General features: G+C 41.7%; 2 protein-coding genes across 4 annotated transcripts in view; both read right to left on the reverse strand.

Moving 5' to 3' along the window:
- Window positions 1–20,624, reverse strand: part of LOC134076890 (uncharacterized) — a 32,618-nt gene extending 11,994 nt beyond the window's left edge. The window contains exons 1-2 of one of the 3 annotated variants that reach the window (XM_062532175.1): window positions 20,328–20,624; window positions 1,405–1,489 (exon numbers count right to left, since the gene is read on the reverse strand). In XM_062532175.1, coding sequence (XP_062388159.1) covers window positions 1,405–1,473 — 69 coding nt within the window. In that variant the 5' untranslated portion in view covers window positions 1,474–1,489; window positions 20,328–20,624. Of the gene's footprint in view, window positions 1–1,404; window positions 1,494–20,327 lie in introns of all 3 variants that reach the window. The other 2 variants (XM_062532174.1, XM_062532176.1) reach the window with 2 other exon arrangements.
- Window positions 20,625–23,193: 2,569 nt separating this feature from the next.
- Window positions 23,194–25,974, reverse strand: part of cpt1a2b (carnitine palmitoyltransferase 1A2b) — a 39,564-nt gene continuing 36,783 nt past the window's right edge. The window contains exon 19 of the mRNA XM_062532177.1: window positions 23,194–24,262. Coding sequence (XP_062388161.1) covers window positions 24,146–24,262 — 117 coding nt within the window. The 3' untranslated portion in view covers window positions 23,194–24,145. The remainder of the gene's footprint in view (window positions 24,263–25,974) is intronic.

Genomic DNA, 25,974 nt, shown 5'->3' on the forward strand with positions numbered 1-25,974 from the left:
AAGGTGGTAGACTACACTTTGTGGCGAGGAAGAAACACACGTTAGACAGCATAGTAGACATAAGTGGCAGCATAGCTTAGTAGTGATAAAGTTACTATGGAAACATTCAGGGAAGGAACATTAGAACTTTGTTATTAATCAGAGTACAGTATGCTGCGTGTCATGACATGTAAACAGGAATATTATTAAAAGGAGTATCCTTTTAGTAACTCATGTGAACGCCTTATTCGGAATATTGTCAAAATCGTAATATTAATGTCCATGTAAACACACTCATTCATTTGAATCACAGTGTGGGGCTGGAAGTTGATTGCCTGAACATTCTAGAGACTGTAACCAACACATTTAGAATACTGAGGACCAAAGTCCTTGTGCACAGCCTTTCTTGAGTCCCAGCCAGGTGCTGGTGATGTGTGGCGAGAGTATCAAACCATCAAACGTGTGAAAGATCACCATGCACTGGTGTATTAACTGATTATTCGATTCTATTGGCATGCATGACACATTTCGCTGTTGCTTCGTCAGGTTCACTCTTCTACTTCACGACATTCACAGATGAAATAAGCAATTAAAAGATCACATGACCTCACCACATTCAGTGTTTATACTGTAGGCCTACATATATATTTTGAACAAAAAATACAATCAGTATAATGAAAAATGAATGTGGGAGATTGACAAGACCAAGTGTCAATTCCTACATTATCACATTGGCATTGGGCCTGAAGACATGGCTTCAAGGCTCACATAAGCATACATATCAAAAATATTCTAATTGAACCTCTCAAACGGTAAATGACTTTTCAGGTTAGACTACAGGGTTCCCACTCTAAATCAGATGTAACATTCCATGACTTCCATGACAAAAAAACTGAAATTTCCATGACAAAATAACAGGGGTGTCACTACTCTCATCAAGTTAACCCAGCGCCACCTGATCATCGGGATTTGGTTCAGCTGGCCGGTGAATGTGTTGTCAAGGTAGAGTGTACATAGCAACCGGCCACACCTACAGTATAACAGGGGCGCACAATATAAATTCGATTTTCTCCAGACTGGAAGGCTCAAAAATGCTAAAAATGTACCTGACATCGTCAGAAGGGTTTAAGGGTCATGAAACTGTGCCCCAAATTCACATTCCTACTAGAAGCAAGATCTTATGTGCATACAGTATGTGGTGCATATGTGGTGAAGTTCTGATCTATGCCCATAGACTTGGAACACTGGAACACTGCCACTGTCACTGTCTCTGCTCTGCCTAAAGAGGGATTTTGACCTTCTTGCGATTTGGGTTCCAGGACGTGGCTTCTGATGAAGTATCTTGGCTCCACCTTAACAATCTTTGATTAAGCTTCATATATAATTGTGTGGTGTGATTTTTCATTAATTTGACATTCTACTCACAATTAGCAGTGTTTTTATGGTCAAGGATGTTCCACTCATCACGTGACTGTGGTAACCATCAGTAATCATTTCCTCATGTTGTAGACTGCCTTGCACAAAGAGAAAAGCAAAGGATCCAGTGAACAGTTTAAAAACACATCTCTAAAAAAAAAATAAAACAAACTTCACCTGAATTTTTCTGAAGAATTGATTATTCTTAAAGGGATATTCCATCATTTGGGGAATCACACTCATTTTCCACCTCCCCAAACAATTGATTTGTACCTTTGTACCCACTTTTGACTCCAGCCTAGCATAATTGAATCTGATTCGACCGTTAGCTTCTTGCCTGCTAGCATCACGTTTAAAAGCGACTACGATTTCTGGTCATTTAAAACTTGTAAAAGTGTAATAAGATCAGAAAATGAAACGTGCCGATTTTCTGGGCTGATTTAACATGGAACTATACTCTCATTCAGGCGTAATAATCCACATCATAAATCATGTCTGCTGCAGCTCAACCTTGTTGCTGGAAGTTATAGCCTACAACAGGGACTATGTTCAGGTGCTGCATCAGCCTTGAAAATCACCACGTTTCATTGTCCAGTCTCAGCAGCATCACATACGCTACACTTTCCATCAGCATCCTTTATTAAAAAGAAATAAAGTACTGCCCAAACCCGTGTGCCCAAACCTCGTCCTAGAAATAATGTTTTCCGGATGGGTAGATCTACAGTAGCTGTTGGTCATGCACTGCCCACAAACCTTATAGCCTCAGTGCCAGCCGAACTTAGCCATGTCCACAAGATTTGAGGTCGGGAAGTTTGGTCTGGCATTGCTCCGTTGGGGCGGTACCATGGGTGCCTCTCAACATCTCTCCTCGATCCTCGATGCTCGATCCCACTGATCTATAACTAACTCTGGATATACTATCCCATTGTTGCCACCCCATCATTCTTTAGATCAGTGAGAACGAGGATCGAGGAAGGAAGGGGTGTATAAAAGACCAAATGAGAGGCACCCTATGTTACAATCTAATCTATATTTACTTAGGTTCTTTGCATCTTTCCCAGGTGTCGTAGGGATGATTGCAGACTGTTTCCATTCTACTTGCATGACTTTCCGGTTCTTTAACTGTGTCCTATCCTTTCTTGTACACAGAGGTTTCTTCATAGAAACATTTCACAGTCACATGTTTGTTTGTTTCATATGATCAAAGGCATCTGGCAGTCTTTGATGAGCGCTGTGATGAATTGATGTTACAGTTTTTCTCAAATGCTTAAAACACATTTCACAAACGTTCCTCCATGTTCCACAATGTCTGAACACAGTACCCTTTTCTAAAGCTACATACTGTAAGCACAACCACACCTTCTGACTTCAAAACTCAAACTTTCACACCAAAAGAGCAGCTCCAAGCTTTCAAAAATGTAAACACTATACACATCATTACACACTACAGCAAAACAATTTAAAACACAATGCTCAATTTGTGAGAAGGTTCTTTGTTTCATAACTGCCAATGTATATTTTTTTTAAAAAATTAAATAAGTAACGGATCTTCTTAGATCTCTGCAGAGGATTAGCCATTTAGAGTTGTACATTATAACACAACTCAATGCAAAAAACACAATCTATTGCACACAACAATACTCTTGAAAACATGATCAGGGTGTGAAGTTTTTTTATTTCTTCATTCACACACACACACACACACACACACACACACCACAGTCACTGTGCGCATTAGCAAGTGTCTTCAATTTTGAGTCATTGTGTGTAATAAATGATGCCAGGTGTTTGAATTGTGTCTTCATGTGAAATGTGTTTATGATATTGAAAAATTATGGCTAGATTTAGTAAATGTGTTTAGACAACTGGTCATTTGGTTTAGAGGATTGGCTTTAGTGTTTTAGCATTTGAGAAAAACTGTAACATATCATAATATTAAAAGTAAACTTTTATATTTTATGTTGGTTATATACAGTATTATAGTACATCCATGCTGAGGGCAGAATCAACATTTCAAAAGAAATCTAAATTGAAGCATACTCTAGTTAGCGTACTGAGAATGCACAAAGCTACAGTATAATGTAAACAGAATGAACGGAAGATGAAAAACGTTTTCCGGTTTAAGGAATAAGGTGGATAGCCTAACCACCTAGCTGAGTGGCATTTTGAATAACAAGATACTTTATGTTATGCTTAGCTTAAGGAAAACAAATAACTGGAGAGTCACTAATTCGATTAAAAGGCTAAGTACAGGCCACAAAGGCAAAGTACAGGCCAACACTGTTTGGCCAGCTCCAAACTATAGGCTAGAAAGTGCAGGGCAGGCTGGTAATTAACCTGGAACGTGTAAATGACGATAACTGCATTAGCCTGGAAAACCAGCGCCAACTGCTGGACGGCAAAATGTTTTGCCTGCATTTGGGTCTGGCCTCGGACCATTGTACATTTTGAAAACACTGCCCTGAATCTGGCAGATGGCAACTAAACCAATCACAACGCAGAGATGTGTTTTGAAATCAACGCGGGCGAGGCAGAGGGCTCTGGGGCGGGGTTTTGAGGGAGCGTTGGCCTATAGGCACAGACACGGTTTGAAAGACAACGGGTTGTGCTCATCAACAATGTTCCGTTGTATCCATTCATCGAGGCCAGACTAAATTAGACATCCAATCCATTTAGGCTGGTTTATCAGGCTATAACTCCATATCCTTGCATCCTTGTCATTAAGCCTTAATGATTTCCTGTTAACTTTCCTATATCAAATGCAAACAATGACAGTGTCCAAGCTTGTGATTACTGTAACTCTACCTCTCTCTCTCTCTCTCTCTCTCTGCCGTAAATTAAATTATCTTTTATGATTGTTCAAGTTACAGTAGGCTAGAAGCCCTGGCCAAATCATGGTGACGCATGACTGGTGACGCAATTTGGCTATAATTTGGATTCTCCTCAAAGAGAACTCTTGATATGAGACAGATGGAGCAACTGGAAGGCCAACTTTATGAGAAAGAGGTTGCATGAGAGATAATCTAAGTTAACAGCAAAACGGTGTAGGAAATAGAAAAGCTTATGATATGATCGGTATTTTTGTATGGAAATTTGAAGCTACAAAGAGAGAGGGAAAAATCAAAAGCTCACAGGAAAATAAACAAGAGTGGAGATACAGATAAATCTGCTCAGAGAAATTCTACCTCATGTCCAACAGTTCCCCACAGTGTGTGATAGTGGATCCTGGCCTTGACTGCTTTGTCCACCCCGCATGAATAGGCTATTACAAAAACCTTCAGCTTGCAAACAAATGCCTGACGAAACGGTGAACAAATGTGTTTAGTTGATTGGTGGAAGTGTATGGACACACAGCGGCTGGGAGGAGACAGAGGATTAAACCTCAGGAACTCTCGCCCCCTGGGAGGCTCATTTCCGTAATCAACTAGTCAAAGGACTGCTGGAGCCCATCACTGCCAAGGTGTGGTGGGCTGCAATGAGAGCAGACTGATGGAAGTCAAACACCATGCTGTCCATGCAGAGGAAACATGCCAAACTCACCGGACAAAGAAAAAAGAAAAAAGAGAAGGAGATTAAACAAACCACTTTGGACTATGATGCATGCCGTGGGAAATATGCAGACTGGAAGTGCACAGAGGACATGGCCCTCGGACGACCTCACAACTACAACCGCAGAAGCTGGCACGGGTAAAGCAGAGGCAGAGGCATTTGGGTGCCAAGAGACATCTTGCCGACAATGCCAGCAGAACGAACACTGAGCAAAGGACTGCCCGGACAACCAAAGACACAATTTCAAGGACCAATGGTGGACTGAGTGCAGGGGCGGAGTGGTAATCAGGAGATTCGGGACAATTCCCGCCAGGCCGGCCGGCCTGATGTTGCATTTACACTGCCTCAAGACGTGCCTGAGCGGTCGCTGGAACATTTGTTATCATAAGATATTTTCTCAAGTGTTTCCGTTATCTGAAATCGCTCATCGATAATTGCTTTATGATGGAAACCAACCACTATTTAAACCATTCAGTTGCGATATATACCTTAGTCATGGTTACCTTACATATTAATTACAGGCCTATTCATCTCAGTTCTCTCCGATCAGTGCATTTGTGTGTAGCCTTGGGCGTCTTCATTTAATTCTTCATATTGTTAAAAAGTGTTATTTAACTCTTTTGGTCACAAATAAATTCAAAATAGAACAGCAAAGCCTCCTGGGAATGGCAAATACGTTTGCTAGGTCAGTCTATTACAGAAATGTAGGGGGATAGATGAGCGGCCCCTCCTCTAATGGCATGGCCCCTTAGCCTACACTATTCGTGAAAGTAGCGTTTTGATAGTGAACGGATTAGGTGTTTGCTTGATTAATATGGAAGGCAAGAAGAGGAAAGAGAAAGAGGGGGCTGAAAAAGGCAGAATTAAGAAGAAGCGACTGCTGGAGGAGCATGCATCTAAATGCTCAAAACAGATTTAGGCTACCCGTAGTCTAGTCCACGGCCATTACGAGTGCAGGTAAATTTGACAGAATGAAAATCATTGACGCAAAGCTCAACTACGTTAGGCTACTTGCTAGACGGAAAATATCACAAGCTAGTTAACTCATGTAGCCTACATTTCAAACGAATAAATGGCTTACAGTTTTTTTCAGTGACTGACATAGCGTTTGTCCAAACAGTTGTCACGTTTTCAAAACTCTAAACACATTGCGGCCATACCATTCACACATTTCATGTCGTCTTCGCACAATATGCAGGCAGTGAACACATTTCCACAATGCTTACATTTTCTTAACAAACAACAAAATGATGGATCGTTTTTCTATTATTTTACAGATGTTACTGTTAACACATGACATCCCACAATAGTTAAAACAATTCCAACCCTCAGTAACCTCTCCTTCTGCAATGATATCAGTTCAAAAACAATATATCTCAGCTGATAATAAACAAACAATTGAATAACTGGCACATAGATGATGTTGGGTAAATTGGGCCAACCACAGCTGATTCCAGTTTGTCTTAGACTCAGTGGCAGGGGTTACTTTTTACATTTACATTATACTTACACAGTAAAAGGAGGAGGTGATGTTTTTGGAAACAGAAACATAAAAAGACAAATACTGTAGCCTAATGTCTGGATGAGGAAGAGTAAGAACAATGGGCCCAGGGAGAAGAGCAAGGTGCGGAGGTGCAGGAGCAGTGAGAGGAGCAGGCCCAAGGAGAGGGCAAGGTAGAGATGTAAAATGCTTTTGACTTTTGATTACAGTATATGTTACAGTATATGTGGACATACATTTCCCAACCAAGAAATTTAGTGTAAAAATGGTGTATTGCATGTTTTGCATGCAAATGCCCGTAAAACTGAAACATGAAACTCTGGACCTGGACCTTCATAGATTGACTATATTACATTTAGCCAACATTTTGTTTGTGTTTATAATATATGGAAGGTGGTCGTGCTCAAGGCATGGGTGGGTTGGGCCGGCAGTGGGCTGGCGGCGGGTAGGGGGCCGGTGTGGTCAGAATATTCCCGGTGGATTTTAGTGTCCCACTCCGCCCCTGACTGAGTGGTTGAGCAGTTGAAGGAGAGGAGTCCAGCCAGAACAACTGACTGACATGGGGTTAGGTAAGAACAAATGCACACATTCTGGCAATGAAGAACAGCTTACATTGCAGGCACATGGACACTGTCACAATGCATGCACACTGCCAACGAAGAACGGCTGCAACATGCAACACTTAGCATCAACACAACACACGTCATGTATGGAGATATTAGGCATATACACTATATTGCCAAATGTATTCACTCATCTGCCTTGACTCGCATATGAACTTCCGTCACATCCCATCCTTAATCCATAGGGTTTTTTTATGACGTTGGTCCACCCTTTGCAGCTATGACAGCTTCAACTCTTCTGGGAAGACTTTCCACAAGGTTTAGGAGTGTGTTTATGGGATTTTTTGACCAGAAGTGCATTTGTGAGATCACACACTGATGTTGGATGAGGCGACTCAGGATCCTCTCTATTTCATCCTAAACGTGTTTTATTAGGGTGAGGTCAGGACTCTGTGCAGGCCAGTCAAGTTCATCCACACCAAACTCTGTCATCCATACCTTCATGGACCTTGCTTTGTGCACTGGTGCACAGTCATGTTGGAGCGGCAAGGGGCCATCCCCGAGCTGGGCTTGGTCCCTTAATTCCAGTTAAAGGAATTCTGAATGCTTCAGCATTAACCAAGAGATTTTGGACAATTCCATGCTCCCAAATTTGTGGGAAGTTTGGGTATGGCCACTTCCTGTTCCAACATGACTGTGCACCAGTGCACAAAGCAAGGTCCATAAAAGCAAGAATGACGGAGTTTGGTGTGGATGAACTTGACTGGCCTGCACAGAGTTCTGACCTCAACCCATAGAACACCTTTGGGATGAATTAGAGAGGATCCTGAGAGCCAGTCGCCTCGTCCAACGTCAGTGTGTGACCTCACAAATGCGCCTCTTCCCAGAAGAGTTGAAGCTGTTATAGCTGCAAAGAGTGGACCAATGTCATAACAAACCCTATAGATTAAGAATAGGATGTGACTGAAGTTCATAAGGGGGCCAAGACAGGTGAGCGAATACTTTTGGCATTATAGTGTATGTTAAATATTCCAGTAGATGTAGAACTACGACACACGTTGACAGTGAAATACCACCGATATTTATGAGATAATTTAGAAAAGACGTTCTAAATGGAACACAATGTAAATAAGCTGTTCAGATCTTTTCCATGTGTCTTGGAGACGTATGTGTGCTGACAGGGTGGGAGTACTTGGGGTGCTGGCCCTGCTGGGGTGCAAATCTCAGTGAGTTGGTTTAGCAAGAGTCTGGCAATGTACAAGGAATGATTTGGTGTGGCAACACATGGGCAGCAAACTGTGAGACTGTTTTATTAGCTAGGTTACGGGGACGCTCCGTCTGGCATCATGTTTTTGTTTGTTTTTATGTCATGTTTTTTGCCTTATGCTATGTTTTTTGCCTTTTGGGACAAGTGTTTTTGTTAATCTATGTTATTTTCTGTTTGGTGTCTGTCTTTGTAGGCCTATGTCTTGGTGTCACGGGTACGCAGGCGATTACGCCGCTCCGTCCGGCATCTTTTGTCTTGTGTCTTGTTATTTTGTAAATTAGTTTGTTCTTTGTTGCCACGGGTACACTGGCGACTACGCCACTCCGTTCGGCACTGTCTATGTGAAGCGCTTTGGGTTGTACTCTGTGCACGTTAAATGCGCTATACAAATAAAATGACTTGACTTGACTTGTTTTCACTTTCTACTGACACTGATTATTGCATTGACTGAGGCTGCAGCCATTCCAGCACTACAGGAGGTTTCTAAGACTCAAATATGATGTTATATTAACAGGTTAATTAACAGGTGCTGACCAGTGGTAATCACAACCAAGGGCTGAACCAGTGGTGATCACAACCAAATCTGACTATAGGCCATGTCAACCCCAGTACCCTCTGATGGTAATCATTTTATGATTATTATTTGGCGTTTCATACTATTGCAGCAGCCATGGCGCATGGAGCCCAATCTGGGTTAAAATAAACAAAGACACCTTCCCAGCCCCCTGTGAAAAGCAAAGGCCCAAATTCCAATGCTCTGTGAAACTTGATTCTTCACCAACGAGACGAGACGGCTTCTAGGCTTGACATGACAGCCCGTTGGTAAACTGCGTTCAGCCGACCATTGCTGCCGACAGGCACCAGGAGGATGTGCCCAGGCACTGCACCAAAGCGAAGGGACACAGGAGGATCCTCTGTGCTCTCCCGAAGCCGCGTAGCCTACCCTCTCCCGTGCCAGACCAGCCGACAGTCCACCGACCATGACCAGCCACCGACGTCCAAGCTGACAGTCAATCGACCGAAACAGCCACCGAGTCCGCAGGCCGCGCTGGCGATTTGAAATGCTAGTCCAACCGGCATTGGATCCACAGTCCAGCAACACCAGCGACACCAGTCGCGGGTGCCTCGTCGGTCACAGACGGCAGGAGAACAGCTGAGATCCGAAAAACAGCACGCAGACAGCGCACAACGCAATTGCTTGGATGCGTTCGGTTGGACTAAGTTGGCGTGGACTTTTCTGCTTTTGTTTGTTTTATTATTTATTTGACATTTGTTTATTTGTTTGTCTGTCACGGGTACGCTGGCGATTACGCCACTCTGTCCGGTATCTTTTGTCTGTGACTTGTTATTTTGTGAAATTGTTTGTTGTGTTGTTGTCACGGGTACGCTGGCGATTACGCCACTCCGTCCGGTATCTTTTGTCTGTGACTTGTTATTTTGTGAAATTGTTTGTTTCATGTCGTCAAGGGTAGGCCTACGCTGGCGACTACGCTAGCCTACTCCGTTCGGCACTATTTGTATCAGTGTTGTGTGTAAAGCGCTTTGGGTTACACTTGGATTTTACCTTCCTGTAATGTATCTATATGTCATGAAATGTGAATGTATTCATGTTTGGTATCATTATAATAGTCTCAGTACAATGATTGTAATGATTTAATTGTAAGAATGTTTGAAACATTCTATTAAGTGATATTTCTGATATACTGTATCTCTCCTCATGCTAATCAGGAAAGAGTGAGTAGGTGTGAGTAGGCGTGTCTGATGCCACCTGGAGAACCAATCACGTTGCCTTGTTTCGAAAACTGCATCGTTTGTCAGAAGAGAGATTGATTTTTGTGGAGGAGATGCCAGTGAGGCCATGGTCTTAGGTTCAACCCAAGGCCATGGCCTCTTCAGACTAAAGCTCATTTTTACCTTCTCTGCTTGTAAGAATAAAACCTGATTCTTGAGTTTTCTTGAAGTTTGACAGTCTAAGTTAATATCAAGCGATATTACAATTTAATAACGCTTTCACCTCTTAAAAAGGAAGCCATTGAGGGCATTACACCTGTGTTTGAATTACTATTGAAGCAGGGTGTGATAATTTCATGTGCACTACTTTGCCTGTCCACAAGGAAATTTGAGATCCAGGACAGCCTGTAGCACCACATAATGTAATAACACCGCATGGTGGTTTGTCCAGGACCTTCAGCGAGTTAACTCAGCCATACAGCCACTTGCTCCGAATGTGTATACTATTTTGTCTCAAGTGCCATCTGATGCTGCCTGGTTCTCTGTGGTGGATTTGGCAAATGCATTCCACTTGGTGTCTGTTCACCCAGACGGCTAGGTTGTGTCAGAGCTAATGCAAATATTTAAAGAGTTGAGGCATAGTCTGGAGTCTCTCAAACTGATTCCTGCATCTAGCTCTGTTAAAGCTTCACCTAGTACATAATGTTCCTTATAATTGATACTTCTATTGCCTTGTAAATTCATTCTTCCGAGTTCTTCTCTATTTGATACTTCTGTTTCAGTAACTGGTGTGTGTGCAGGGAAGGTGTTATGACACAATGATGCAATGATATTATGATACAACGCGAAGTAGAAATGTGTGTGTAAGAAACAACTGATTGTCTTTTGGGTGCACAGACTTTGTGTCTGTATCCTGATTGCCTGATGCTAGACATAAGGTGCCTCTCATTCAGCGTTTATGCGTCCTCCCTCGGGCCTCGATCCTCACTGATCTACATAAAGAATGATGGGGCGGCAACAATGGGATATAGTCTATCCCATCTTCTATCTTTCTTTATGTAGATCAGTGAGGATCGAGGCCCGAGGACCGAGGGAGGACGTATAAGCGCTGAATGAGAGGCACCCAGAGAGATAAATAAACTAGAAAAGAGAAAGACAATTAGGGCCCTATTATAGTAAAAAATGCATGGGCACCGGCAAAAAGTTTAAATAAATGTTGTTGTCCAGTCCACATTGGGTGTGGTGTAGGCTAGTTATGAAACGCTATTAAACGTCCAGCACTTGGCGCAAGAAGGCTTTATGTTTCAGTCATGGGTGTTTTGGGCGTAACATCCTTAGTTTAAACCAATGAGAGTGACATATGTCATTCCCTTTAACAGCAAACAAAACAGTGTATCAGTGTTTTGACGGCCACCGGATGGGACAGGTATTTCTCAATAAAAGAGACGGACATGGCGGAAAAACTCGAAGCTCGAAACTTTGCGTCGTGATGATTATAGACTTTAGACTATGCTTTAGACTATCAGGATAGGCCCAAATAGAGCCTTATTTCAGACTCTTAATATTTATATTTTGAGTTAAATTTCTTCCACAGTTGCTAAGTAATAAGGTAAACGGTATTTCTGCTGCCAACCAACAAAAAGCAGCGTTTGCCCTACAATGCATTCTGGATTTTCAGCACCACTGAAAGATAGGCCTACTCCCATGATCGGCAATGTCAATGTCACAACAATTAGGCCTACTTGCACATTGTAAAAGCACGACAACCAGCATCATTGTTGAAGTTCTGTTCTGAAAACTATGACTAAGTAAAGTGCATCAAATCCTCGCTAGCCTCTCATTATTCAGGACATGTAGGCCACATAAATGTTTCAGGCTATTACGAAACTTAAGACAAGCCAGCAGCACATAAGTTCTGAAGTAGGTTTGGCTAACATCGACAGCTATGGCTACAACCTAGCAACATCCCATCCATTCAGTTCAGTGTACTGTGCCCCAATAAAAATGTTTAGTGCAGGTTCAACTAGCCTAAATTTCTCGCAAGGTAGCCTACATTAGTTTTTGACTATTTCTGAACTGTGCAACAAATGTGCTTTGTGGTTGCGACCGTGCGTGTTTGTGGTGGCGTAACATGCTCCTATGTTGCAATTTTCTTCCTGTCATGGCCAAAGCAGAGTGTCTCCTTCTGCGGCGTTGAAGGTGACGGCGACACCAATGTTTCTTATATTGCGTAGTGCGTAGACAAAACCGTCCGCACTAACGAATGGGTTTCTCAGATCCCTGTTGAGCCTGACAGTTTGCATGCAAGTCCTGATGGTGATGCCCATTCCCACACTCAAGATATGGCCACATGTGGAACATGACTGTGACCGAGAGTGTTACAAATACTGGACAGGCAGTTGGTGATATATGTTTGGACCAGACTGCACCACACACACACTGAACTACATTCCGCTGATTCCTCACAGATCCAGGCCCACCCTTCTGATACAGTAACACATAGGTCCAGAGTAGGTCTTATCGTTAAACCTGTAAATAGGCTTATTTACAATGTGCCAGCCCAGGACATTTCACCAGACTTAGGGAATGGGCTAGTTCAGTTCTCAGTGTAAGAACTATCAGTTAGGGTAAATTCTCACCTTCCTCTTTCCTTTTTTGTTTGTTTGTTTGTTTGTTGCCTTTTGTTCGAATACAGAGGGGGAGAATGTAAGAGTGATGATTTAGTTTCTTCCACTATTTTTTTCGTTATTTTCATCCATACTGGTATCTATCAATCAAACAGTTGGTTCAGTACTGGCCTCTAGTGGTCATACACGAGAATCTGCGTGGCTTTCCTCACAGTTAGAGGATTAAAGCAAAGTCCTTTTACTTTAAGGCAAGTCACGTCACTCGGCAGCCATATTGGCCATGGGGTCGGGCAGCGTTGTGTGTAAATAGATCTCCCATATAATGAGATAAGAATGAATTACTTAACATTCTAAATCAACACCAATGGTCTCAAAGTGTAATGCATTTGCTTTGCCAATACCTATGAATAATACTTTTCATTATACTAATGCTCAAATATTTGCTTACCAGACACTGCAATTTTCAGGCCGTAAAAACCGAAGTAATTTCAACGGCTGAAAATCATATGAAGTCATAGGATTGGAAACATACAGGCATGTTTTACAGGCATTAGTTTTGGAACCCATTCTTGATAAAGATGAGGTTTGAACAAAATCTGAGACAGTGCAACAACAACCGTAGACCCATAGTCTAATGGATGTTGATACATAGATGATCACAGTTACACCAGATTCTTCTCCAGCCAAACCCACTGCTCACTCTCCTGAAGCTCCCGTCACTCCTTCACACTCCCCCAGACTACTGATGTTCCCTACTTAAAATCATACTAAAGGGCCGTTCACACCAAGAACGATAACGATAACTATAATATCGCTCTCGTTAATATGAATGAACAACGTTCACACCTAAACTATAACGATAACAACATGAAGAACGATATCGTTGTTGATCAGAACGATAAAAAGCTAACAGCCAATCAGAAGAATATTCTAGCCATCACATTCATTAACATGAGGAGAGACTTTTCTTATCGTTGGCCAGTGTGGACGCTTTTATCGTTATAGTTATCGTTATCGTTCTTGGTGTGAACGGCCCTTAAATCCTCTTACTGCATGTATGATGATCAGTCAGTCTTATGTGTGTATAATATAATTGATCATGTGTGTAGCTCCTGTTACTCTTCCATTGTCTTCCATTGTATTAAAAGAGCTCACATGTGATGCAAAGTGGTACAGCAGATCCAGTACAAATTCAGTGGATGTTTATATTAACCAAAAATCATACAGTATCTCAGTTAGGAAACTCAGCAACAAGGCCACATTTTGGACATATATACTCATATACAGGATGATATTTTGTCCATGCGGTGAAATGAGAAGATGAAAACCGACTTTTAGAAAATCGAGCCAGGCTAGTAATCTCTACTACACAATGAGGCCTGCAGTGGTCATTTTGGTCTGGGTCATACAATGCTACAGTATGTTATATAGCTGACCCGTCCCCGGCCCCCCCATCACAGTCAGGGGGGGCCGGGGAAATGATAATGAGGGCCCCAGAGGAAAAAAGTGGTGACCTCTGATGTAATGGATCAAAATTGTACCCTTGGAAAAGGAACAAATATGTCTTTTTTTCAGGGTACTGCCCCAGGGACTAATATCCTTCCTTATATGGCCAAAGATGGGAGCTTTGAGTACTTTTTGTAGGCGAACTTCAAAGGTCGATTACCGGACGTTTGTTCCCAGAATGCCATAGTCAACATATTCTTAAAGAGATCACATGTACAGTAACGCCTTACTGAAATGTAATCTTGAAATAAAATACATGTATGTGACAATAACACTACTGCCTATACTGTTGTCATGTTGTCATGTAATTGTTTGTGGTGCCACAAACCATCAAGTAGATGACCATCCACATCAACTTAATCCTGTGGGGCTTAATGTATTGCCTCTGCTGGACACAGGAACAGATGTACACAACCTTAGATGTACAGTGATGTTGTTGTGAATATAAACTTCCTCTTTATAACTATTAGTCCAGTTGATACAGCTTTTATATCCATTTATAGTAAATGTATAAGGTCCAAGAACCTTCACTTTATAAGAATATATATATAGCCTACATATACAGTGAGGAGCACATGTATTTGATACCCTGCTAAAACAGGAATATAAAATCATCATTTGACAATTGATCTTAATGCCTTAACTCAAAAAATTAGTACAAATCAAACCGCCAAGGACACCAATTTTCTTTGTGATTGAAGAATGTATCGTAAATAGATAAATGTTTTCCTTAAATGCTAGGGGAAGGAAGTATTTGACCCCCTATGTAACCCTATGGGAATTTAACACATAGGGTTAACATAGGGGCAGGCAGATTTTTATTTTTAAAGGCCAGCTATTTCATGGATCTAGGATATTATGCATCCCGATAAATTTCCCTTGGCCTTTGAAATTAAAATAGCCCCACATCATCACATACCCTTCACCATAGCTAGAGATTGGCATGGTGCTTTTTCCAGTAGGCCTATTAGCCTGTTTGATTTGCATTGAGCTCAATGAGCATCAAACAGGCTAATAGGCCTACTGGAAAAAGCACCATGCCAATCTCTAGCTATGGTGAAAGGTATGTAATGATGTGGGGCTATCTTAATTCCAACGGCCAAGGGAACTTTATCAGGATGCATAATATCCTGAATCCATAAAATAGCTGGCCTTAAAAAATAAAAATCTGCCCGCCCCTATGTTAACCCTATGTGTTGAATTCCCATAGGGTTACATTGGGGGTCAAATACTTACTTCCCCCTAGCATTTAGGAAGAACATTTATTTATTTACGAAACATTCTTCCATCACAAAGAAAATTGGCGTACTTAGCGGTTTTATTTTTACTCAATTTTTGAATTAAGACATTAAGATCAATTGTCAAATGACGATTTTATATTCCTCTTTTTAGGCAACTTTAGCATGGTATCAAATACATTTTCTCCTCACTGTATATCAAATCCATCCCCCTGGGGGTAGGACAATTCTAAGGGCCTATAGCACTGACAGGCGGCCCCCAGAGAGCCCCCTCCCTGATAATATAAGCTATATCATTGGGGGGCCCCTATAATTACTGTCAGTCATAGGGCCCACATTCTCTAACAGACACGTAATGCAAATAAGCATTGAGTGCCCAACTTTGTGACACCGCCAAGGGAGAAGATCAACGCTAATTGAGAAAGTAATCGATTTCGCATTGCACCTAAGAAGAAGTATGTCTACTCAAGACACTTATTTTTAATAAGGGTCTTCTGCTCAATGGTTATCCTGACAACACTGAACATCTTAGTAATTTTTCTCATCAGTTGTTCTATGTCATACACATTCCAAAAAGCCAGAATAAACAGTAATGAGAAAAAAATAAACATTATAAAACAAGAGAGTAACAGTGACAGTGTGGGGTGGTATCCAACCCATAAAGTACAGATTAGTACCTTGATGGGTCCAAAAAAGTACCTGCATTCATGAGCGCATTATTGTTCTTCAATAGGGTAGTGCCCCAGCGACAAGCTTTTGTACCTCTAAAAGTACAATTCTGTACTTTCTTTCCTGAGAGTGTACTGACTTAAGTACACACTGGACGTAAGTGTACCTTGATGGGTACAGATGGCTAGGGTACAAAAAAGTACCTGGCTACCTGCATTCATGGCTTAACACTGACATGACCTTCCATTGAGATGGTGTTGACGACAATGGGTCCTGGTTCATTTGAGTTTGAGACACAGGGGCTTGAATTTGAATTTTTTTAAGGGGACATTAAGGGGTGCGCGAAATGAAGAAGGCAATGGAGGATCTACAGTAGCCTACAGTAAAATATAATGTTATACTCCTACATTGTATTTTTTACAAGGAACACAAGATAGCCTATAGGAATTTGAGAGAAATTAGGCTTATCTGACTATAGCTGTTACAACTACCCATAAGCTTACACTGTCCAGGGACACACAGCTAGGCCTACTACCAGTGGATGACAAGGAGTCTGAGTAGATATAGCATAGCCTATTAGGTCTAAATCAAAAGTCAGTAGGCACTTCACGCTAACTGAATAGAAACGTCTTACCTTATCAGATCGCGTGAGGGATTAAAGAGGACGAATGTGTGCCGCGTTCTGAGTTATATTGGGTGACGCGACACACTCACGTGGGTAATGTTTTGATATAAGTCTTCCTCAGAATTCTCGCGCATGCGCGGATTATATTCCAGCCCCTTGGGCTAGCCGTCTGGCAGCCTTTCTTGAGTGAAACAGAACATACAATTTTCCTTTTCGAAGTTGAACTTTTAAGCCTAGCCTACTCATCTGCTCCTCTCAGAATGTGTGTAGACAAACATAGTCCTACCAACGATTCATATCAAGCATCTGCCATGGCTATATGACAAACAGGGGTCTAATACAACTTCTGATATGAAAAATAAATTATTTTGAAGTGGGGGAAATGGGGATGTATGAAAAAATGCAGAAATGCGATGTGATTGTGATTTCAAAAAAGGATTTCTCGTGATCACCGCTAATTATACAGATACATTCTATACGCCATTGGAATAGGATCTCCTGTTTATTTTGATATGCAGTTTGCATAGGGCAGTAACGAAATCATGAGATATTTCACAGAGAAGAATGGGTATGACGCAGAACTGCATGTGATTCATTTTTGTATGTAACTGTAATTTTCAACGCTAAGTATCTCGCGAACCGTTCATCATAGAAACTAGTGGCTAGTGCCACTGTAAAGGCCAGGTTACGTAGTTTCATATGATATGCCTGTTATTTCTATGCGAAAATATCTCGCAGCAATATGACCGAAAAGAATGGGTGCGGCCGCGGCCGCATGGTGCGTCTCTCGGAGAAGGCAGAGAGAGTCGGCCGGCGGCCCGATGGTAATAATCTTCTCGCGGCCCGGTCCACTGGGCTAGCCCATGTAGAAACGTGAAGCTAGTGTTGTATTGTGATGCCAATCGATAGCTTGCTTAGCCTACTACTGGTGGTGCTCAACATTTAGCACCAGGCAAATGCTGGTTGATTTTGAAACTGGGTGATAGATTCAAGCATTACAAAAATTTACCCCGGGCTCGGCTCAAATTACCCCGGGCTGAAGCCCCGGTAAAATCGGCTGGTGACGCCACTGTTGAGACATCTGGTGTAGAGAAAGAAGCAGGAGAATGGAGTTCATCACTCATCACTTGAACACTCATCATATGATTGAGTGTTTTTCTCATCTAGTGGGTTAGGCTATTTGGTTCGCTCAACTGTGTTCCCTATAAAGTACAGGGCCAAAAGTTTTACCTAAATGCACAAGAATGTACCCCAACGCCTGCCCCTATTTTTGAGAGTGTACAAAAAGAATATTGGCTTCAAGGGCATCTTAAAAATGTGGATGAACACCTGCTAAATCTGGAGTAGGCTAGTGGTTGTGATATGGCAAACAGTAGGCTACGCCTGAATGTTTAAGTAGGCTAATTCATGCACTAACATTCCAATGTGTGTCACCCTGTGACGCAAGCGAGCGAACATTAGCGATTGTTTTCCTGACTGCAAGGGACGATGCAAGCGACGATTTGACGTTTTGAACTTTGTCGGTCCGTGTACCATGTCCGAAAAACGACCTTATATCTGTATTTAAAAAATAAAAAAAAAATAGGAAATTTCCTCGTGTTTTTGTTTTGAATATTACGCTTAGTATCCCCACGACCGAAATCCAAAATCCGCACAACAATGAGAAATCGGAACTTTTCTCATTCTTTTTATGTGGCCAGGCTATCCCCCAGGCTGTCCTACATTGAAACCTATGACATCTTCATTAGAGACATATTTGTGAGGCGTAGAACGCAGAGTTGGAACAATTTTGACAACCGGCCTATGAGGCACGAAAATATGCATTTGAGCTCCTCTGTTCTGTACGCGCTACCTGTTCTTGGATTGGGGGGGTGGGGGGGGGGGGGGGGTGGAGTGGAGTGGACGTGATCAGGCCTAGCCTACAGTATGTAGCCAGATCAATTAGGCAGACGCTTCTGTTCAAAGTAACATATAATAGGCCTATAACTAATTCATATTTATATTCATGTTGTAACAACGTGGCGTCAAGGCTCAAAGCACGTTTATTGGGTCAGGAGCGGGGAACACGGACAGATCAAAAACATCTTTAAAGAACACGCAGTAGTCACTAAGACATGCATAACAGACGAGCGGGGTCACATACAACGCTCAGGAATAAACACACAAGGAAAGACTAGCCTACACATGCACATACACCACAAGGTAAACGCAAGCTGCAACTAGGACTAGGATAAAAACCGACGTTATAGCCTACATTCCAACATAGGCGGGAGTCCAATACACGCACCGACATCATAAAATGTATTGCAGTTTAAACTGTTGCTTAGTCTCCAAAACAGCCTATAAATGCATGATGTCGATTGCCCTTTCAGTGACATTTCCACTCTTTCTTCGAAGGGTGCACGCAACTTTATAATCCCTTACCCGATGCAGCACACCTGGGACATAAATACATAGGCTAGGCCTATCGATCAAAATGAGAAGTTTGGAATGTTATTATTTTTCTATGTGCAGATCAATCTCCTTCAACATCTGGATCTTGCTCTCTTTAACGAACATATAGCCTAGGCTAGTAGGCCTAATTATCTATTTGGTCAGTGGAAAACATTTCGCTGTCAGCATGCAGCAGTGAATGTGGGGTGCGTGGTCTTGCGTGCCTGGGTTTTAACTTGACATAAAAGGGATAACGACTAATTGAAATGTACAACATTGAAATTGAAACCTTAGTTGTATATTGGATTATTTTTTTCAAAAAAATGTATTTTTCTCTGGGAAGTAGGCTACTGTTTTAGGTAAAGGTCTTAAAATCCGTTTTTTGACAAGTGTTTCAACCTTGAAAATCAGATGAACAGAAGGTACACGGACCTTTGTCGGACGCCCAGTTTCTATTTTCTTTCTGTCGTTCGCTTTGCTCTGCTATTTTGAATGAGAAATATGACGCAATAGAAGGGCATATTTAACGGATTCAGTGTAGACCACTGATCTACCAATACAAGGACCTTTTGGTTTATTTTAAAAATTCGGGTGCTTGACACTTCTAAATCTGGATTATGTGACGTGTGATATGACACATTAGGCCTACAGATATGACGAACAGTGGGCTATGGAATGGGTCAGAGCCATATAAATCTTGGGTAAACCAAGATCATAGAGCGCTCCATTCTAGAATCTTTAGTGTAAACACTAACATTCCAATGTGTCTCAACTAGGCCTACCTCGAACATTTCTCTGAGCATGACATCATCTAATATGCCAGTTTTTAGAGCAAACGTTAAGTAAGCCACATAAGGGTAATGAGCTATTCATTGTGGAAGGTGGTGGTGGTGAAGTGAACGTCTTACTTGGGAAAACCTGCAGTTCCAACTTTCCATGATAAAAACATGGCACTATTACGCATGAGCACAGCAAAAATCACAACTTGTGCTTGCTGAGCACTTAGATATTTAAGGCGTCTCACCTACATGTCCCCCTGGACTAAACCCTAACTCATCTTCTTTGCAGACGACATACAGTCTGGTCGAATTTCGTGAAGACAACTGCAATGATAACATAATTTATATGATCATAATTGATAGCAATATCGATAGCCATACACAGGAAGAACGATTAGCCTATTCTAACATTTCTCATTGAAATGCATCATTAACGAAACCTACCTTTTAGGAAGACGTCACCGAGCGTGGTCCCTCTCATTTTCTTTCACTTTCAAAGGGACTCTTATCGGTGAACGTGGAACGACATTGATTCGAAATTCGCGGTTCAGTAACTCATAAGCGACAAATAGTTACAATAATCGAGAGCTCTATCCAACCGCAGTAAAGTATACAATTGTAACAGCCCGCTTAGTATCCAAACTGTGCGTCTTCAGAGGTCGTTCATGTGCGATCATTCAGAAGTCAGTCCCATGTGCAGTCAGTCAGCGAAAGGCTACTGTCTAAACTGGGCGCCGCCTTCTAAGTGCAGGACCGATGAAAGACTCTACACCTACAGTGTATGGAGCGGATACGAAGATCATGGGCAGCCAACTCCCTCCCACAGTGGAGAACTACAACCAGTGATTCCCAACCGGGGGTACGCGTACCCCTAGTGGTACGCGAGCACACTGCAGGGGGTACGTGGAAATTTCGAGGTGGCAAGTAAATACAATAATCCGTCAAAAATGATAGGCCTACTGCGCGATTAGATTCCCTATAAAGAGACAACAGTCTGTGGCACAAGTAGCCTACAGAAAGTACAGATACAATTGAGCATGTAAATGAAGATAAATTAATAGAAGTAACAAATTGTCTGAAAAATAATTACTCCAGTAAAGTATAGATACCCATGGTATTTGTACTTGACACCTCTGGCACTTGCTTTTGTGTATGTGTGCTTCTCTGTGAGTTTTCGCTTGTGAGTGTGTGGTGTGGGGGGGGGGGGGTAATGAAATGTTTGTGTGTGTGTGTGTGTGTGTGTGTGTGTGTGTGTGTGTTTGCCTGCATTTGTGTGTGTGTGTGTGTGTGTGTGTTGGGGGGGTGCATGCGTGTGGGTATGTTTGTGTATGTGTGCATGTACGTGTTTGTGTGTATGTGCGTGCAGATGCGTGTGTATGCCTGCCTGTCTACTGTGTGTGTGTGTGTGTTTTGCGTATGTGCATGTGAGTGAGTGTGTGCATACCTGTGTGTGTGTGTGTGTGTGTCTGTGCTTGTATGTGTTGTGCTTGTCTATTTGTGTGTTTATGCATGTATTTATGTGTGTGTGTGCATGTATCTTTATGTGTGTGTCATGGTGTGTGCGTAGTGTACAGTCACTAAATGTACACATATTCCTTTATTGTATGATCTACCATGAACGAAATGACACAGAATTTGGCATACATTCACAGGGTGTCGTAATGATCCTACCCTTCAAATTTCGTTTTACAATGCCTTATTTTTGCATTCACATTTTTGACTAGGTTGCGCTATATATTAAATGAGTGGTTATGGGATGGGTTGACATGGCCCCATGGTGCACAGATCAAAACGGAAAAACAATGGTTCCATGATATCCTTGTGGGGCTACATGCCCACCAAGTTTCATGCACCTGGTCTTTCAGTGTCCCGGGAATCTTTGATAGAAAATTACTCATGCGAAGAAAAGAAATCCACAGTGGTCATAATGATAATAATTCCAAACAATAACTCAAACGTTATGATAACTTAAGTCAGTTTTTATTAGCTTAGCTTTAAAGGGACACTTCACCGATTAGCATTAAGCTTTGTATCTTTAGAAAACCAGTCATGTTTTTGAAAGGTTAAAAGTTAATATTTACATAAGTACAGTGGGTTCAGTAAGTATTCACACTCATGCTAAAGTTGACTAAAAAGAGGAATATAAAATCATCTTTTGAAAATTGATTGTAATGCCTTAATTAAACAAATGAGTAAAAATCAAACCGCTAAGGACACTAATTTTCTTTGTGATTGAAGAATGTATCGTAAATAGATAAATGTTCTTCCTTAAATACAGGGGGCATAAGTATTTGACCCCTATGTTAAATTCCCATAGGAGCAGGAGGAGTTTTTTTATATGTTTTTATTTTATCACAAAGAAAATTAGTGTCCTTGGCGGTTTGATTTTTATTTTTTAATTAAGGCATTACAATCAATCCTCAAAAGATGATTTTATATTCCTCTTTTTAGTCAACTTTAGCATGGGTGTGAATACTTACTGGACCCACTGTATGTTGTCTACCATCACACCATAGGACAATTTTAAGGTTTGGCTCAAAGGTCAGAAAAAAAAAAAAAACGATAAATAACTCAGGTATTAAAACAACAAATCCATATAACCAAGAACATGTTTAACCATTTACAGTATTTTAAATTATGAAAATGTGAAATTAATAATTTTTTATCTTCTGTGACGGTGAATCAGCCACCTGATGTCAACTACCCCAATACCTTAACAATGAACCAGTATAAGCATGCCTAAGAAACTTAAGCTAGCGATTGGTAATTAGCCCTTTTCACGGTGATGTCAGACGAAGCGTTGCTGGGTATCCTCCGGCATGTCCAGCCGCCAAATACTACAGAAGAAGTAGAAGAAGTATTCATGGGTTTCATCAGGTCCCTTTCCACAGGTGTATACAATCAAGCACCATGCAGTCTGCATTGATAATCAAGGTGCTTGATTGTATACACCTGTGGAAAGGGACCTGATGAAACCCATGAATACTTCTTCTTCTTCTGTAGTATTTGGCGCGGGGGGGGGGGGTTCATAGGTTTTTGTGAACCATTTTTGGTGGTGTTGGAAAAACAGGAGATGTAAGTTGGTGAGCGAGTGAGTGAAATTCAATTTGCAAACTCTGAGGTTATTCTGTTTTGTACTGGGACTGGGCGGGCGCGCGGGGGGGGGGTGGTGTTGGAGAAACAGGAGATGTAAGTTGGTAAATTGTATAATGTTTTTTAACAGAATCTGTTCTGTATGTTTAGATGAAATGAACTTTCATCTTTGCATTGTGGAGAATTTGACTAGGAAAAAACATGATGATACAGCAAGTTTTAAAATTACTATTCTTTTATTTTGTTCAGGATATTTGCATGAAGTGGATGAGGAAGGTGCTCCACCAGAACACTGACAGTAGTCAGCAGCCTGGCATGGCATCTCACCCCACAAACTGAAAGTGTAATGGAAACAGAAAGGAAAAGCATTTAACATTTTAGTACAGTGCACTGGCCTGAAAAAAAATCTTATCTTAACAAAAACATCTGAGACAAAGCTTGCTAGATCGCCAGCATAAATATTTTGTCTCCCTCCACACTGTTGTAAAAGAGGTTAATGGACGACAAATGACTTCACTGTATCAGCCCCAAGTGACATTTGACATTTGACATTTCTGCTCGAGATGAGAGGATGGAAAGGTTCCCTCATACATTCAGATATGGTTGGTGGCATGTCTTCTGAAAACTACTTCCAGGTTGGTGGTGTAGAACATGCTCTCCACCTAACAGTCTGTGCAGGCAGACACTGGAAAGGTCGGTGATCTGAAACCATGGCGGTATTTCGCGAACCAAAATTTCGGTCATGGCTAGATAACTGCTGAGTGAAACCCTAAGGCCTCTGGAGTACAGATTAAAACGAAAAAGAGCAACTAACTTTACTAATGCACTTATCTGGGTTACTTAAGCTTATACTTTGTAATCTGTCCCACTGTGCTAGGTAATGCACCTGTACACCACATAAACACCAACGAACACATTGAGAATACCAAATAAATTGTATAAAAAACTGCATTGATTACGTGCTTATTTCTTCACCTCCACCTCGTTCTCTCCCTTTCTGTCTTTTTCAAAACCTGGTCTGGTGGACATATAAGGACACACAGGAAGGCCGGCACCCTCTTGAGCTACTCAGCAGTTATGAGGCGTTTCAACCAAGCAGTGAGCTGGTGCAAAACGGTAACTGTCCAGTTTCAGTGGCTCCCTCCATTGGCTTTGGTCTGGACCGGCATTCACATGTGCTTCTTGGCTTCCCTGGGTGCCTCTGCTGTTCCCTTGGGTTCTGTGCTGAACACCGACATGAGATCACGAAGAGCCTGAGCAATGTGCACTCCAAATTTGTGGGAATCCTGGTAGATACAGAACACAGGTAGAAAAAGAGGCAGAGAGAGAGAAAGGGATAAGTACAGTAGCATACAAATAGGCACATGGTCAAATGTCAATGACAAAGGTCGCACTTGTTAATGTTAGTATTTATATTTCTTAGTAGATTCTTTTGTCCAAAACAATGTACATTATATTTTATGGCTTATATAATTTAGTATTGTTTTTGTGTCATTAGGCCATTGACATTGACATTGTTGTTTTATTCAGGGCTTTGAACCAGAATTATTTCCCAATTGGTTCGTTCTGAACAGAAACAGCATTTTAATGTTTCCGTTCTAACCAGTTCTTGACCTGAACTGGTTAGAACAAAAGGCCAGTATTGGGTCATCTGCCTTGACCCCCATATGAACTTTGGTTACATCCCAACATTATTCCATAGGGTTTAATATGACGTCGGTCCACTCTTTGGAGCTATAACAGCTTCAACTCTTCTGGGAAGGCTTCCCACGAGGTTTAGGAGTGTGTTTATGGGAGTTTCTGACCATTCTTCCAGAAGCGCATATGTGACTCACTGATGTTAGACGAGGCGACTGGCTCTCAGTCTGTGCTCTAATTCAGTCAAGTTCATCCACACCAAACTCTGTCATCCATGTCTTTATGGACCTTACTTGGTGCACTGGTGCACAGTCATGTTAGAACAGGAAGGGGCCATCCCTGAGCTGGGCTTGGCCTCTGCTTCAGCATTAACCAAGAGATTTTGGACCTTTCCATGCTCCCAACCTTGTGGGAACAGTTTGAGGATGGCCACTTCCTGTTCCATCATGACTGTGTACCAGTGCACCAAGCATTTTTTTATTTTTTTTATTTGTATTTCTTAAAATAATGTTCCAAAATCATTTCAGTGGTTCATCAACTCCCTCTGTCGGCTATAACCGCACTATGTAAGTTTACCAGATTGGGTAGCGGTTCTGTAGTACGATGGAATGAGACATAATAAACCACACATTTGACTTGCTTCGATGTCGCAATACATCATACTTTCATAAAATCATGCAACATAATCTACCTTGTCTGTGGACATCGTTGCTGGATAAACAAATAGCGTTCGCGTGACAGAGGAAAATTGCTTTAGTGTCGCTTTAAGTTAGGCCCACCAGTGTCCTAGGGACACTTCCCTCCATGCTGCCACCATAAGGTGCTGTGTCCACCAATCGCGTTTTTTACGCTGAGAGCGCCCTCAACCTCCTTTTCTTGGCGCTTCGAGAAGTGTTCATTGTTGGTATGTCACCAAAACCAGAGACGGTTTATAAAGAGAAGTGACATTAACTTTATATTGAAAATTGTCCCTGTCGGCGCAAAAAACGCGATTGGTGGACACAGGGCCTAATACCATATTGCAACAAACCAGCTAGCTTATTTTAGCTTGCGCTCCATGCTACCACCATATTACCACAACAAAATATCCAAATACTCTCAACCAATCTTGGCATGGTCTAGGTTGATTAGGTTGGTCTGTCCTGTTATGGACTGAGCCATAACTGAGTGCTTCCCATTTAATCATTATGTAAAGATCTTTGACCTACAGTATACCTGTAAGCTAGCCTGGGAATAGACCTCTGAAGTTCGCCTTCTAAAAAGCCACCATCTTTGTCCAAATAAGGAGATCCGGTACCTTGATATTTTTTCTATGGGAAAATAACATACATTTCTGCCTCAGCGCTAGAACCTTCCTCAA

This window comes from Sardina pilchardus, chromosome 3, assembly GCF_963854185.1.
Source record: "Sardina pilchardus chromosome 3, fSarPil1.1, whole genome shotgun sequence".
NCBI lineage: Eukaryota > Metazoa > Chordata > Actinopteri > Clupeiformes > Clupeidae > Sardina > Sardina pilchardus.